This window comes from Lactuca saligna, chromosome 3 (genome assembly GCF_052625555.1).
Source record: "Lactuca saligna cultivar CGN05327 chromosome 3, ASM5262555v1, whole genome shotgun sequence".
Classification (NCBI taxonomy): domain Eukaryota; kingdom Viridiplantae; phylum Streptophyta; class Magnoliopsida; order Asterales; family Asteraceae; genus Lactuca; species Lactuca saligna.
In genome coordinates this window covers 21,298,184-21,314,744 of record NC_136419.1, presented here as the reverse complement: position 1 = coordinate 21,314,744, position 16,561 = coordinate 21,298,184, and the positions used below count along the sequence as shown (strand labels likewise).

Sequence of the window (16,561 nt, the reverse complement as noted above, 5' to 3'; positions counted from 1 at the left end):
ATAATTTTATTTTCTCCTTAATTTTTTATCACATTAGTTTGTAGAGTTGATGTTTTTGATCCCTGACATTTACCAAATGTGACGCATCAAGTTTTTGGCACATTAGTTTATGGATTTAACGTTTGGGCCCCCTATCTTCGATATTCTAATATACAACCCTATTTTCCTTAAAACATAATAAACACACAAAATGGAAACAACACACAAGAAAAAAAAACCAAAAAGTCACCGAAACATGTAAAAAAAAATACTCGGATCGCCTTCTAATTATATTTAAAGTGGAAATAAATATATAAATAAAAAAAAATACATTTTTATGTTTTACTAAATTGTTCTTCTTTGGCTATGGGCAAATATTTTACTTTCCATCCCTTTCTTTTGTTAAAGATACAATAATGACCTTCATATCCAATTTCAAATCATTAACGATTACCATTAAAACACCCACATGGTGGCTCTAGTATTTGAATTTCAAGTCCCTCTTGCAAATGACATGGAGTGTCATGTCATTGATATTAACAATTCCTTTTAGGTCATCGACATAATATAATGTCATTAATTTTTCAATTATACCATATCAGTTTTGCAATTACTACGCACATCAGTGCAATAACAACTCTCTTTCAAAGTGGACTCATTAACACATCTACAACTAATTATAAATTTTAAATATATTTAAAATAATAATAACTAATATATATATATATATATATATATATATATATATATATATGTGTGTGTGTGTTTAAAAACCAGTTTTTAGTTGAACCGATCTAGTGACCGGTTTAACTGTCGGTTTATATTTTTATATTTTTTATCGTCTACGTTTAAATAGTTGTATTCCTTCGAGCTTAATATCTTTACAATTATATTTTTTAAATAAGCCATAGTTATTAATATTTGTTAATCAAATAATAATTAAGTGAAAATTGAAGTTAACGTAAATAATAAGAAATTTCGAAAAGAAAATAAACAAAGCTTTTATATATATATATATATATATATATATATATATATATATATATATATTGGTTGTTAATATTTAAATATGATTTCTTTGATTAAAAAATTAATATAATGATATTTGCAAGTCTTTCATATATTAAAAGATAAAGTCCTCGGTTGATTAGTGGCATTGCAAGTATTTTTTGAAATATCCGATGTGAGTGGTCTTACAACTGTTAAAAGATTATTTGTAATGCCACATGTATATTTTATTATTTTTCTATTATTATTTTATTATAGCTATACTGGACAATTAAAAATCTTAATAAACTAGTGAATTAAAGGGATGGGTAGAGTTCATTAACAATTTATTAAATTATATAATTTATCACAAAAGACAATTTAAAGATTACGATGTACTTAAATATTTATAATTAAACATAATTAATTATAATTGTCATGAATTGATTTGTTTTCATAAATTCACATATTGGATTATAAACAAATAAATTTTGTTAAAATGTATAAAATGGTTGTTGATGTGTGGGTAGGTTTCATTTTGAAAGAGTATTGATATTCATTGATGTGAGTTGTTATTGCAAAACTGATGTGGTAAATTTGAAAGATTACCATCTCCAATTTCTTATCAAAATGTTATCATCACGATTAATGTGGTATAGATTCGAAATCAATACATATGCTCAAACCAGCATTGAATTATACTTTGATATCTATTTATTAATTTGTATAATCAACTATCTTGTTTTTTATGATAGGTAATCAACTATCTAATTAACTCAAGAAAAATGACACTTACGTGATCATTGTAACACTATATGTTTCCGTGATCATTGTAACAGTTTATGTTGATGCTATCTTAGTCATAAGCTATAACATAGTCTTAAACACGATTCAAATCAAAGACTTCGGAAACATTAGTTATTTTCTTGGATTGGAATTTAATGCCATCAATGAAGAAAACGATCGTGAGTTTAGTTAATTCAGTTACTTTCCATTGTTCATTCTCCTTGTATATAAACCTGTACGAAGCTCATTCTTGATGGATAACAATATAACATGAATGAAAAACTATTTCGATCTTCTTATCTCTTTAATTCTCTCAAGACTCAATTACAAGCTACAGGCTAAAAAACGCCAAATCAATAAGCAGCCTTAGAGTTGAGGGTTTAATTAGAAGAAAAAATAAGAGCTTTCTTGTAATTAACCCCTTTTTCTAATGCTACATTTCCTTGGTTTCCATCACGTGGCATATTAGTTATTGGCAACCATTTCATCGATTCCTGATTGGTTCTCCAGTTTCCTAATGCGCAAGCCATCTTTACCCGATGTGGATGCTTCTAGAACTATAGTATCATCTTCATTAAAATCCCCTCTCAATATCCCCATCGATATTTCATTCTCCACCATTTGTTGTATCACTCTCTTCACTGGTCGTGCTCCAAAGTTGGGATCAAACCCTAGTTTCCCAAGAATATCTGTAGCTTCCTCTGTGTAATGAAGATCGATTTTCTTCTGTTTCAACCTATCTTTCACCCGATTCAACTGCAATACAATAACAACCAAATTAGCCACCACCATTTATAAATCAGTTGCTCATAATATTACCCGAGTAAATCACATTTTTCGTCCCTAGTAATTATATCCCATTTTTGCAATTTCGGTCCCATAAAGTTTTCTGTAACGTTTTTTGGTCCACATTCCAAGAAATAACTATTTTCTCAAGGACCAAAAATAATAATTTCATTTTAAACAATGGACCAATAATGTTACAAGAACCTGAGAACCACAATTGCAAGAGAAAAGTTTTTGGGACCAAAATTGCAAAAATCGTCATTTAACTTGAAACAGGGACCAATGATGTTTCAAGAACCACAAATGAAGGCTGAAATTGCAAGAGAAATTTTTTACGACCAAATCCGAAAAAATCAGCTACATTCAGGGACCAAAAATGTCATTTTACTTGAAACACGAACCAATAATGTTTCAAGACCCTCAAATGAGAACTAAATTTGCAAGAGAAACTTTTTGGGGCCAAATCTGAAAAAATGGGATACACTCAATGACCAAAAATGTTATTTTACTTGAAACAGGGACCAAAAACTTTACTAGAACCTCAAATGAGAACCAAAATTGCAAAAACCAGCCACACTCCAGGACCAAAAATGTAATTTTACTTGTAACAGGGAGCAAAATTGTAATTTAGTCTAAAATATGAGTATGAAGAAAAACGTTGTTACCTGGATCTCAACTATATGTCTGATTTGTGTGGCATCAAGTGGTTGGAAAACAATATACTCATCAATCCGATTCATAAACTCAGGGCGAAAAGTCTGCCTAGCCAACTCAACCACTTGTCGTTTCATTAATTCATAAACCGCATCCTTACTATCATGTGTAGTTTGAAGCGTTTCCAGTATATAGTGGGACCCGATGTTAGATGTCATTATAACAACCGCATTTGTAAAACTAACAGTACGCCCTTGAGAATCCGTTATCCTTCCATCATCCAACAACTGTAACAAGATATTAAACACATCGTGGTGCGCTTTCTCAATCTCATCAAAAAGAACCACCGAATACGGCCTTCTACGGACCGTTTCCGTAAGCTGACCGCCTTCTTCATACCCCACGTACCCCGGTGGTGCACCCACCAACCGTGACACCGCGTGTTTCTCCATGTACTCCGACATATCAATTCTCACAAGGGCGTTTTCGGTATTAAAAAGATAACTAGCAAGAGCTTTCGCGAGTTCGGTTTTCCCGACACCCGTGGGGCCCATGAACATGAAACTCGCTATCGGTTTGTTTGGATCCGAGAGCCCTGCGCGCGACCGACGTATCGCGTCTGCAACCGATTTCACCGCCATGTCCTGCCCGACAACTCGTTTGTGGAGAACGTGTTCTAAGGACACGAGTTTGTCTCTCTCGGATTGTTGAAGATTTGATAAGGGTATTCCCGTCCATTTGCTTACAATTTCAGCAATGTCAATATCAGTTACTTCTTCACGAAGTAAAGATTTCCCCGAGTGCTGGTAGTCGGAAAGATTCTTCTCCGCTTCGCTTAGCTGGCGCTGAAGTGTCATCAATGTCCCGTATTTGAGTTCCGCAGCACGGTTTAGATCATAATCACGCTCAGCAGCTTCCATTTCTTGGTTCACCCTATCAATCTTTTGAATAAAATTTGTAAAGAAAATGATATCAAAAGAACATACAATATGCTAGTTAAGTTAGTAGTTAGTAGTTAGTTACCTCTTCCTTGATTGAACGTATGCGGGTTATCAGTAACTTTTCGCGTTCCCATTGTTCATTAAACTCTTTCTGTTTCTGTTTTAAAGTTTCCAAATCAGAATCTAATTTGGACAACCTTTCTTTTGAAGCTTTATCCGTGTCGTTTTTTAAAGAGAGTCTCTCCATCTCGAGCTTCAAGACAGCTCGATCTATCTCATCTAACTCGGTCGGTTTAGATGTAATCTCCATTTTTAATTTTGCAGCAGATTCATCAACCAGATCGATCGCTGAAGTAGTAATAAACGAATGTCAATACATGAAAGATATTAATTAATATTAAAAAAAAGAAAATCGCGTGTTCAAATTTGAAACCTTTGTCAGGCAAAAAGCGTTCAGTGATGTATCGATCAGCAAGAACGGCTGCTGAAACTAAAGCACCATCGGATATTTTGACCCCGTGATGAAGTTCATATCGCTCGCGGAGCCCACGAAGAATGGAAATTGTGTCTTCAACAGATGGTTGATCACAGAATACTTGTTGGAATCTTCGTTCCAAAGCGGGGTCCTTTTCAATGTACTTTCGGTATTCGTTTAATGTTGTGGCTCCAATACATCTAAGCTCACCTCTCCCAAGCATTGGTTTCAATAAATTCCCAGCATCCATTGCTCCACCAGCAGCTCCTGCAAGATCACATTTTAATGATAAGGGCATTCACAAGATCATAAAGATTGCTATTTTTGTTCCTAAATATGGGACCCACCTGCACCAACTACAGTGTGAATCTCATCAATGAATAAAACAATTTGTCCATTTGAAGCTGTGACTTCCTTCAAAACAGCTTTAAGCCGCTCCTCAAAATCTCCTCTGTACTTAGCACCAGCAAGCAAGGAACCCATGTCCAGAGATATCAGCTGCATCACAATTCACATTTAATTAATCAAACACAGGTTTGACTTTGACCAGCATTATCAAGTCTTTTAAAATTATAACCTTACGATTCTTGAGAGGCTCTGGAACATCTCCACGTACAATTCTTTGAGCTAACCTGAATGATGATAATGATGATGATGATGATGATGATGATGATGGGATGATGAAAGACAGATACAAAAGGGCATCATAATCACATACCCTTCAGCAATAGCAGTTTTCCCAACACCAGGCTCACCGATGATAACCGGGTTGTTTTTTGTTCTTCTAGACAATATCTGGATGCACCTCCGGATTTCATCATCCCGGCCTATTACTGGATCCAGCTTACCTCTTCTAGCAAGTTCAGTCAAATCATTCCCATATTTTTCAAGCGCCTCGTATTTCCCTTCAGGGTCTGTATAAAAACAACAGACATTACATAATAACAAGTTTGAGGAAGGAAATAAGAATTAACCAGTGAAGGTAAATGTTTCTACTTTGATCAGTTACTTTCTGACTTCCACGAACAGCTTGCACAGCATCCTTTAATGACTTCTCACTTAACTGCAAGTTGCTGAACAATTGCTTTCCAAACCTCTTATCTGAAGGGAATGCCAAAACAAGATGTTCAACAGAAACAAAGTCATCTCCCATTTCTTTTTTATACTTTCTTGCATTTTCCAACAGAGAACTTAAATGTGTCCCGAGTACAGGGCTACTGGTGTCAGTAACCTGCAAAAACCATTATTATTTACAGTCACTATTGAAAAGCTTCTTAAGCTTGTAGTAATTGCATCAATACCTTTGGTTGTTGAGCTATAAAACTATCTACGGCTTGTAGAACTGATGTGTTGTCTAACCCAGCCTTTGTAAGTATCCTTCTTGCTAACCCATCTTTTTGCTCTAAAAGGGCTTTCATTAAATGCTCAGATTCTACAATTTGTTGTTTGCTTCCTCGTGCTGCATCTACAGCACCAACAATCCCTTCCCATGCCATCTCGGTGTAATCCTTATTGTTGAACTAATGTTATTGTTTCAACACCAAAACATATTTATATAACAAGAATGAGTAAGTCATGCAACAACAGATAATATATTATACAACCTTATGCGTTTTAGGGTAGCTAAGGAAAAGTTGGTCTAGTTGTAAGATCAAGTTTTTCTATTTATTTAGTTAAAACAGATAAAATCTAATAGCATAACTACAATAATCGATTATCACTAGCATCACCCCTTACGCTAAGAATCAAAAGCAGTTTTTGATGCAGCATTACCGTTGTAAACTTTAATGCAGTTAACAATATTGTCCCAAAACAATATTCATTCAAAAATCTAAAGCCACAATTTTGAATTCCAAAGCAAATGGGAGACCTGAAAATTCCAAGTGTACCTATGCAAATATGGTTTGAAACCCTAAGGTGTAAGGAGTAATTCATGAGTCCGAAACACATTTATACTTTTGAGTTTTGACCGTTTAACTTGACGTTTCTGAGAGACAAAATGTAATATCAGGACTCCAAAATGTTATTTAATATAAAACTGCTTCTTTCAATCAAAAAAAGTTAGTTATTTTCAACTTCAAAATTTGGGAGGAGATGATTTTTATAATTGATTCGACCAACTTTCATAGCTATAAGATCCGTGTTTTTACCTGGGAAGGATGGGCAGCAGTTGAATAAAGGCGAGGCGATGATGAAGAAATCCTGTTGTGTCCGATAGAACCGCTATGAAGAAAGTAAGGTATATAGCCCGTATAAACAGCTGGTCTAGTAGCAATGGAGGAGTGCAAGCGAGACTGAGAGCGAGAGACGCACGAAGCCGAAGAGCCATCAATGGCGGTGAGTAGAGCGTATCTGGTGAGCCTGACGGTGGCGGAGGTGGCCGTCCTTCGAATCATCACTGCAGCCATGTAAGATCAAAGCAGGAGTAATTGTTTGGAATTGGATAATTGAACGTATACCAAAACAAAAAGTTGCGATACTGAGAACAAGAAGATTGGAGAAGGGGAAAAAGGTTCTAGAAAACTCCTATTCAGAATTCTCTCGTTTATTCATGACACGAGGTTAATATTTTAAAAGAGTAAATTGCAGTTTTGGTCCTCTGGTTTGCACAAATAATTATTCTTGGTCCAAGTATTAGGATTTTGTCATGGATGGTCCCTGTTAAGGGTTTTGGAATCACAAGCGGTGCATGGGACCATAAGCCTTTGTTAAGCTCTGTTATTAGCACTGTGAAAAGACTAAAATGCCCTTAAATCATCATATATTTCACTCAAATGACATCACCATCATATACTTTGGTCCATCTGCATGACCCTTTATGACGCCCTATCATTACTGTCACTCCATACACTACCATTGACCATCACCCTCTAAAAGCAACTTCATCCCCTTCTAAACGTAAAAAGAGTCATCATTTCTAGTCAAAGATCATTCGCATCCTACAAAAAATTGATCATTCATGTTGCTATTTTCAAAGCTATTTTCATGTTGTTGTTGCAGATTGTTGCAAATCAGGTGATCCATGAAACCCCTTCTAGATCCCAGATCTGAAAGATAAGTCACTTGGGACGTCCATTACCGAAGGACTAAGCTTCTTGGACCAAAACCCTCATAAAGTGAAAGAGAGAGATCTATCAATCTACTAAGCCATGTTGAGACTTGCTTACCAGAAAATGAAGAGGATGGAAAGAAGTCTTTGGATCTACTATCTTCTCCTTGAATCCTTTAGCTCTTTCTTATCCCTCAAGCTTCAAAAACACACCAAGATCACTCAAAATGGATCACAAGTCACACAAAGCTCTAGGGTTTCGTGGATTAGGGTTTGGGACTTGGAAGCTAGAAATGAGGCTATAAGGTGGGGATTAAGACGCTTATATAGGGTACAAGACCCCGAATCTAGGGTTTCCCGAACCCATACCAACTCGTCGAGTTTGTTTCTCAACCCGTATCCCAAAAGCTTATTTATGCTAGTCGAGTTGTCCCACTAGGACACGGCGAGTAAACATTCAATTTGCATAATATATTTCCTTAATTAGACTTCTAGTTTCTGGGTGTTACACAACATCTCCTGAATACAACTCTTTCAGCCTATCCCATCTACCCTTAGCAGTATCACATGTACTTACAAGACGAAAAGTGTATGGAGGAAGATCAAACCGTATAATTCTCATTGCATTTATGTTGCTCATTAGCTTATTCTCTTCATCCTGAGGAGCTGCAGTGTGTTCAAGAATAAGTGCATAGTCTAAGTCTTGATTACCCTCATGGTCGCCATATGTGAGTACGTCTCCTGCATCATTGCATGCCATATAGTGGAACCATGTTCTTCAATTCCAAGAACATAATCTTCAAAGTGCAACGCCCATACTTCATAATATTGTTGAAAGAGGATTGGAATCCTTGTCGTGGATCCAATACTACTAGAGAGATTGAATGAAAGAGAATGAGGATCTTCCTTCTGCATATTGTCAAAAGTTCACAAAAACATATATAGAACCATATATGTAAAACTTGAATCGAGTTTAAGGGATATCAAGAGATCTAGATCTAGAATCTACAATCGATCGGGATAACAAGAACAAATCCAAGAAAAACGTAAAACCCTAACAGAACTCGATAGAAGAGTAGTGAATTGATTACACTATCTCTTGTTCTGATACAAATTGTGAAAACTAAATTAAGAATGAAAGATTCTATATCAAAGATGTGAATTAAAGACAAAAACAATGCAGATCAAACATGTGCCTAGTGCTTTGATTAAACAGCTCTAGAAGAGTACTCAAGAAGAAACTTCTCTGTGAGAGCGTACAAACGACAATTAGAGTTCAAAAGACATAACCCTAATATGTTACATGCACTATATATAGGCTAAGACTAGAATCAAAATCGATAATGGACAGGCCCATTTCAGAATAAATGAAACTATACAAATACATATTTGACACAACACTTAATAAACCAAACAAAACCGTCCAAATTTTCGATGCTCAACCCTCCTCCATCCGTCTTCATCTCCCTCGCAGATCCCTCTTCTACATGTGGCTTTTCGACTTCCTATATCAGTCTTTGTCTATAACAGAACCAAGTAGTCTAATACTAGAAAGAATGTAAAACTCATGAAGAAATATTTGAAATCTAATGCGAATAAAATTATTACAACTATTAATACATGTAGATCTCTCCAAAAATGTCTTGTGGTGAGAGAAAAAGAGGCAAGTTAAACGTATATAACACTTATAAGACAGTGTTCCCACTGTGATATATCAAAAACAATCATAAACACATGATAGAGACAAACACATGAAAAAATAAAAAATAAATAAATAAGTGAGAAAACTCTTTATAACAAAAAAAAATGAAAAATACAAAATTTTATTATTGCGGTCAAATTAGATTATTGTTTAAATTGTGTGATTTTAATGGAAAAGAATTCACTTTTACATGATGCCATGCTAATTCACAATAGAAAGTCATGATGGTCGCGTATAAGTTTTCTTGATAAATATGATAATTGTTTGTTTTTTCTTTTTAAATCAATCTTTTTACTGAAAAAGTTAGAAAAATCCAAAAGTTGTTTGGTAAATGGAAAAGTACTTTTAAAACCAATTTTTAACAAAACATAAAAACTATCATTTGCAAAAGTCATACATCCATGACTTTTGCAAAAGTCATACATCCATGACTTTTTATCTTTTTGAACTTTTAAGATTGCAAAAAGGAATCACAAACACTTTTTAAACAACATTTTTTGAAAAAAAAGATCTTTTACAAAAAGCCATTTTCCCTTCAAAAAGAAATCTCAAACACCCTAATCGAAAAATAAAATAGCTTTTGATAAAAGACCGAATTCAAAAATGATTATTAAAAAAAAAAACATATTTTTTTTTTACTAAATTGAAAGAAAACATAAAACACAATAACCAACTTTGCGGTTTTCTCTATATTTTTCTTCTGTATTCTATCTATTTCTTATAAGAACATACAGAAACATGGTTTGATTCCATACCCTCTACTCCCGTACAAATGCAAGCTACAAAAATTCCCAATCATATGGAACTTTAATTGATGAGATTGAGAACAAGACTTTTTCCCGGCTTCTTTGCAAAAGACAACTAAATTAAATATGTTCAAGAGATTTATTGGCTGGAAATTAGAAACCCAAAAGCATTTGATTAAGAAAGATGGAATCACGAATTCCAGCTGGTTATTTGCTTCTTAAAAGTTGCTGGAGCAACAAACCAAAACGAATAAAAAAAAGTTGAATAAGAAGCCCGCTCGAATCAATGGTTACGAAGAGTGATTCATGCTCTCACAAATTTGTGTCATAGCAATAAATCTTACCTTGAAGATTGTTGTATACGGGGTCCTCCATGTTTCCATCTCCCACTTTTGTAATGCCATCTTTTATGACATTGAAATCTAACTTTTGTCTATTTTAGTATAGTTAATGTTAATATCATATCCAAATAAATATATAAAATAGTTAATGTTTATATATATATATATATATATATATATATATATATATATATATATATATATATATATATATATATATATATAAGTAACATGCTTAAGAATTAAAATACCAAAGTTATCTATCTATAGGCTTGCAAGTTGCAAGGCCATCTTTTTAATAGCTTTTGGCTTTTGCTCGTGGCCATTAATTGCTTTCTTTTAAAAGAAAATTTGTTTTGATTAACCCTTCATTTTTTTAGACACCGACAATAGATTGTTTAGGGGAGATTTCGTTTATCCCTCTAGAGTGGTAGAAAACATTAAGCGGATGACATTCCAATGGCTCAAACACAAGGGTAATTTGGGTATTGATAGTTGGGTTGGGTTGAGGGGCAACATTTCCATTTTTTCCCATGTAACACTACTTTTGTTGTTCTTTTGTTTTTCTTTATTTGTTCTCCCTCTAATTCATTGCTGGATTCCTTTAATAAAATGGTCATTTCAAAAAAAAAAAAAAAAAAAAACATTACAATAATGTTAATATAAAAGTTGAATATAAATTCTAAAATTCAAAACTCATATTATAAAAGTTAAATATAAATTCAAATTTTAAAATGGAGTCAAATTCAAAACAATAAATGTGTCTATATTTATTTATATATAAATCAAGTCCGTCAAATAATTACATATCATTTTGACAATTTTTATAGAACCAAAATAAATAAATATAATCCTTTTAATTTTTATATATATTTATAAACATTACAAGGAAAAGAAAAAAAATCAAATTTAACTAAAATTGTGCCAAAATATGTTATTTTTTCATTCTACAAGATCTAATATTTAACTTGACAAATTAACATTTAAAAATCAATATTGTTTTTTATTTAAAATATGTTTTTGATGTATTATATTTATATCGTTCTTCTATATTCACACATAGAATCTAGTTTCTAACTTTCTATAGGAAGGCTCACACCTAATGCCTTTTATATATTCGCTCTCCATGCACTAATAAAAGCCACATGTTGATTCTTTAGTTTCAACCTCCCCCCTACAAACCATCTCTTCTCGGGTTCTCCCCTCTCTCACGAAGACCACGACTACACGATACGATGTCAGACATGGAGGTATCATCTCAAAACCATCTCAATTTATGCATTCTAATTAGTCCAAATTACATTAAATCTTATATTTATAGTTCCAATATCTCATATGAATAATTGAATATGCATGTAGAAACCTCGAGTTACGGAGATACAAGTTCGAGTCGACTGTAATGGGTGTGTTCAGAAGATCAAGAAGGCTCTACATGGCATCAATGGTAAGTAACTTAATTAATGGTCTTAAACCCATCGGTTCTATTAATTAATGATAGTGCGCTAAATGCTTTCAGGCATAGTTGATATTTATATCGACATCCCTCAACAGAAGCTAACAATAATAGGGTGGGCGGATCCTGAGAAGATAGTCAAGGCGATCAAAAAAACAAGAAAAGCTGCAATAATTTGTTCAGAAACACAACCAGCTCCGCCAACTGAGCCACCATCACAAGACGGAGCACCACCTCCAGAGCCTTCAGACCCATCCCCAGCTGAACCAGTGCCACCTGCACCAGAACCAGTTGAACCGCCAAATGAACCAGAAAATCTACCTCCAGAAGCAACACCAGAACGAACACATTCACCACCACCACCACCACCGGCGGCGCAAGAACCTCCATTGACAGACTCTACACCACGACAACCACCACAAGAAGCTGACCATGGCTTCAAATACAGTCATGATAGTGTCTATACTGCGTCCGTGGAACACTACTCGAATGTACCTAGTCCAGGGTACAAGCATGAGCCACCGCAACGCCAACCAATCCATGTGAACCACCGATACAGTACATACAACCCTACACCTTATATCACTGAATATAAACATATCCGGCAACCTCCACAATACACACATTACAGCCGACCGGAGCCACCACAACCCTCCACGCATTACAGGAAACCGGAAGTACCATTACCGGAACACACACATCACACTAGATCGGAACCACCACAACGTTACACACATTACAACAGACCAGAACCTCCACCACAAGACACACATTATGCAAAACCGGAGCCACCACAACGGTATACACATTACAGCAGACCAGAAGCTCCACCGGAATACAGACGTTACAGCAGACACGAAGCTTCACCAGAATACACGCATTACGGCAGACCTGAACCACCGGTGCAGTATACACAGTACACTAGAGCCCAACTACCACAACCGTTCACAGATTACTGCCGGCCAGAGCCACCAACACGGTATACTCATTACAGTGACGAGTATAGTAGCAACGTGAATGGTAATATTACCTCCATTTTCAGTGAAGACAATCCAAATGCATGTACAATTGTGTAGAAGGAATGGAGGGACTTTTGTGCAAAAGTCGCACTTTTTTGCGTGGGTAGGAGGTTGGCGAGGAAGTTAAGAGAGAATAAAATATTGATTAACACCATTCAGATGACATTATTAATCTCCATAGAAGCGCATGTGATGATGATGATGGGGAAGAATACGATACTTATCTTGTAAGTGCAGGAAGAATCTATGCTTCATTATGTGGATGAGAGGGCTAATACAATTCATTATTGTGAATAAATATATACAAAATTATTTTAGTATGGCAATTTAACACAGCTGGCCCGGTGAGATGATATGATAGATATACAAACTTTTAAAACAAATTAAAGACAATTTCGATAGGCTAAAGATCCTTTTGATCGAGTGTTTCATCCAAACTCTTCCGATTTACAAATTCGATGAAGCCACCTTTTACATGCATGGCATGTCCTGAGAGGTTTTTCCGTTTATTAAAACACTTTTATATATATAAGACCACTAGGAATGGGCAACGGGAGTGCCCGTTAATCCGACGTGTACATAAAAAAACGCAGGTATAACAGCACAAACACCACGTCACCAAGCCGTTATTTGGCGTTGCGTTGAGTCAACGCGTTATTGTTGTAACAGATGGAAACGACACATTTTCGATCAAAATTATGTAAAACGCAATATTTTGAACCATTTAACAACGGTCAAAAACATTATATATATATATATATATATATATATATATATATATATATATATATATATATATATATATATATATATATGTTTAACCTTTTAACTCTTTTACAATTGTATATATAGGGCTAACTTTATTTTTTATCTACAATCTCATATCAAATCATCTTATTTTAAATTTTCAAAAAAGTTCTCTTTTCATCACTATGGATTAAAACTCCAACACTCCTCCTACAAACACAAATACATCTCTACTTCTCGGTTTTGCACCATACGAGTTGTATGCGAACATCCTCAACACTCAAGGCAACTTTTTCAATCCCGTCTCACCCCCACCACAATTCCCTACAACCCTTCCACAAAACATTTTCAACACATTCGCTACAATGCAACAAAATACCACATAACCACCACCCACCCAAAAAACGGTACCTGAGATGCAAGCAGGGGGGCCGAGGGGGGGGGGGGCGGAAAAAACGGCCAACAAAAGGAGAGCACGAAGGATGCACATTATCGCAATCACGATATGTTGAGTAGCAAATGGACTCAAAAAAGCAAGAAGTACACCAAGTTCATTTCCTTTTACAACAAACTTTCCTCGCACAAGCAAAGTAGTGCGATCGATTTTGACGTTTATAGAACGGCGATGGACCAATATCATGTCAAGATCGGTCACGTTTTTTAGCACGAAAAGATTTGGGAGATTGTCAAGGAAGACCTAAAATGGAATAAAACAGATACATTTACGGAACAACAATCAAAAAGGTCTCGCGGCTTGGGTTCGGTTGACGTTTCGGATGCACGCACGAACACGACCTCAATGCGGATACATATGAGATATTTGACGACTTAAACGACATTGAAGAGATCTCCCCGCCTCGACGACCGATAGGTCGAGACAAAGCGAAACGTGCTCAACGACACGCGGAGGAAGGCGAAAGTTGACGTCGAGAGCAAGCTGAAATAAAATACGAATTTGACGATCACAACGAAATTGCGCGCAAAAGATATGAGTTGCAACGGGAGCATTTGGAGTTCCTTCGTCGTGAAGCCGAGAAAGATCGCATTGTGAAGGATTTGACAATTCTTCAAACTAGCAAGAAGAATATGTCATCGATACGGTTGGGGGTGCTCCTAAAAATGAAGGCAAAAATCAAGCAGAAATATTACGACGAAGAATAATGTATTGGTTTTATAATTTTAAATTTATTATCTTTTCAGTCAATGTTTTTTCGTTGTAATGTCGTTTTTTAAATGGTATGTTTAATTAAGTATTTATTTTAATTATGTTTTATTTAATTTATATGTTTTTGAAAAAATATTATGACATAAATTTAAAAAATAAAACAAAATAGAAAAATAGAAATTAAAAACATAAAAAAATGGTAGGTGTTATCACATATTATTTGGTGTTGTCCATTTCCACATTAGGTGTTATAACACCAAAAGTTTGTGATTGAGATACCGATGATCACAAACAAGATGTGAATAACCATGCAAATTAGCTTGGTACTCTCGATATCATTATCATCTAATCAATATGTCGGTTAACCACACACGCTCCATTGATCAACGATAATTTACAAGCTACCCATTGTCATCATTCATTGGTCCCAAATTAGTGTTCCGGTTAACCACACATACTTCACTAACGACCAATAAGGTGCAATGTGCAATTTCATAGGTTAGCATCAAATTCACATTTTTCTAAAATAACTAAGATTGGGAATTTATGAAAAGGTTTAGTTACTTTGTATATTCATTATACTTATTAATGAGAGTTTAATGTCATATTCGACTAACGACCCTCCACTAGTCAATAGTGCGGTGGGTAAGAGTGGATACCTAATGACGGTCATTTTACATGTTGCTTTCTTAAACACCCCTTGTAGATCAGCTTCATGAATGAGGCCTACTAACGGTAAGATTGACTTTTATTATATGTAGCACCTGGTTTCTGGTATGTATTTCATTCAAGTACCTTGCATTTTAGTCTTGGACTCGGCGAGTTGAGGTCCAACTCATCGAGTCGGATCATCTTGGACGCGGAAGTTTAATGACCTACTCGACGAGTCGGCGTCCGAACTCAACGAGTAGGCACTGCCCGGACAAAACCCTAGTTTGAGGGTTTGCACCCTATTTAAACCACTTATTCAGCCTCCCTTTCGTCCCTAATGCTTCAAGAACTCCACATAGCAAACCCTAACCGTTTTTTAGAAGAACTAAGGCATTTTTGGTGGATCTTGCTAGTTGTGACCATAAGGAGGAAGGTGAAAGACTTAAGGAAACAAGTGGAGACCATGGGAACCCAAGTTTGTGCATCATCCACAGTTCATTGGAGGTATAAATCTGTTATCTTACTCTTTCATTTGATAGACCCCTTTTGGGGAGATTTAGGGCTTTTATAAGCCATTTTTAGTGACCAACCATGATTGCAAGCATGGTTGGGGGTTGAGGCTTCTGAATTAGGTCATTAAGGGAGTTACAAGGCAGTTAGGGGTTGCTTTTGCATCCATGTAAGGTCCCATGCATCATGAGGGCTTATTTTATGTCCTTTTGAGCTCAAAGTCTCATGCATGCACGTAAAGTTTGTAACTTCTGAATTATCTTTGGGGGTTGAGGCTTCTGAATTAGGTCATTAAGGGAGTTACAAGGCAGTTAGGGGCTGCTTTTGCATCCATGTAAGGTCCCATGCATCATGAGGGCTTATTTTATGTCCTTTTGAGCTCAAAGTCTCATGCATGCACGTAAAGTGTGTAACTTTACGTGCTAGAACGATTGAAGGAGCTTAGATCTATCTTTTGGTCAAGAGTTGTACGCTGGGAATCGAGAAATGAGACTTGGACATGCTCAACTCGACGAGTCATTCTTAGGAATCGGCGAGTCCGAGCCAAGACTCCCCTTTTCTGTTAGGGTT

The 16,561-nt window shown here is 35.5% G+C and overlaps 2 protein-coding genes across 2 annotated transcripts; one reads left to right on the top strand and one right to left on the bottom strand.

The window, feature by feature from the left end:
• Positions 1 to 1,917: 1,917 nt before the first annotated feature.
• Positions 1,918 to 7,133, bottom strand: LOC145034706 (chaperone protein ClpB4, mitochondrial-like). Its single transcript, XM_078983194.1, has 10 exons — positions 6,759 to 7,133; positions 5,910 to 6,128; positions 5,605 to 5,839; positions 5,327 to 5,522; positions 5,186 to 5,240; positions 4,956 to 5,106; positions 4,567 to 4,875; positions 4,216 to 4,481; positions 3,204 to 4,133; positions 1,918 to 2,508 (listed from the first exon to the last, which is right to left on the bottom strand). The coding sequence occupies exons 1-10, from the start codon at positions 7,014 to 7,016 to the stop codon at positions 2,218 to 2,220; spliced, it is 2,910 nt and encodes a 969-aa protein (XP_078839320.1). The 5' UTR covers positions 7,017 to 7,133; the 3' UTR covers positions 1,918 to 2,217.
• A 4,460-nt stretch (positions 7,134 to 11,593) lies between these two features.
• LOC145034705 (uncharacterized) lies at positions 11,594 to 13,249 on the top strand. Its single transcript, XM_078983193.1, has 3 exons — positions 11,594 to 11,696; positions 11,806 to 11,890; positions 11,963 to 13,249. Exons 1-3 carry the CDS (start codon positions 11,682 to 11,684, stop codon positions 12,973 to 12,975), a joined length of 1,113 nt encoding a protein of 370 aa, XP_078839319.1. The 5' UTR covers positions 11,594 to 11,681; the 3' UTR covers positions 12,976 to 13,249.
• Positions 13,250 to 16,561: the final 3,312 nt, after the last annotated feature.

Coding starts and splice junctions, on each gene's coding strand:
- LOC145034705 (XM_078983193.1), top strand. Junction 11,891..11,962: donor GGCTCTACATGGCATCAATG/GTAAGTAACTTA, acceptor AAATGCTTTCAG/GCATAGTTGATATTTATATC.
- LOC145034706 (XM_078983194.1), bottom strand. CDS start 7,016: ATGGCTGCAGTGATGATTCGAAGGACGGCCACCTCCGCCACCGTCAGG. Junction 5,107..5,185: donor AGCCTCTCAAGAATCGTAAG/GTTATAATTTTA, acceptor ATTGTGATGCAG/CTGATATCTCTGGACATGGG. Junction 2,509..3,203: donor GACATATAGTTGAGATCCAG/GTAACAACGTTT, acceptor ATTGTATTGCAG/TTGAATCGGGTGAAAGATAG.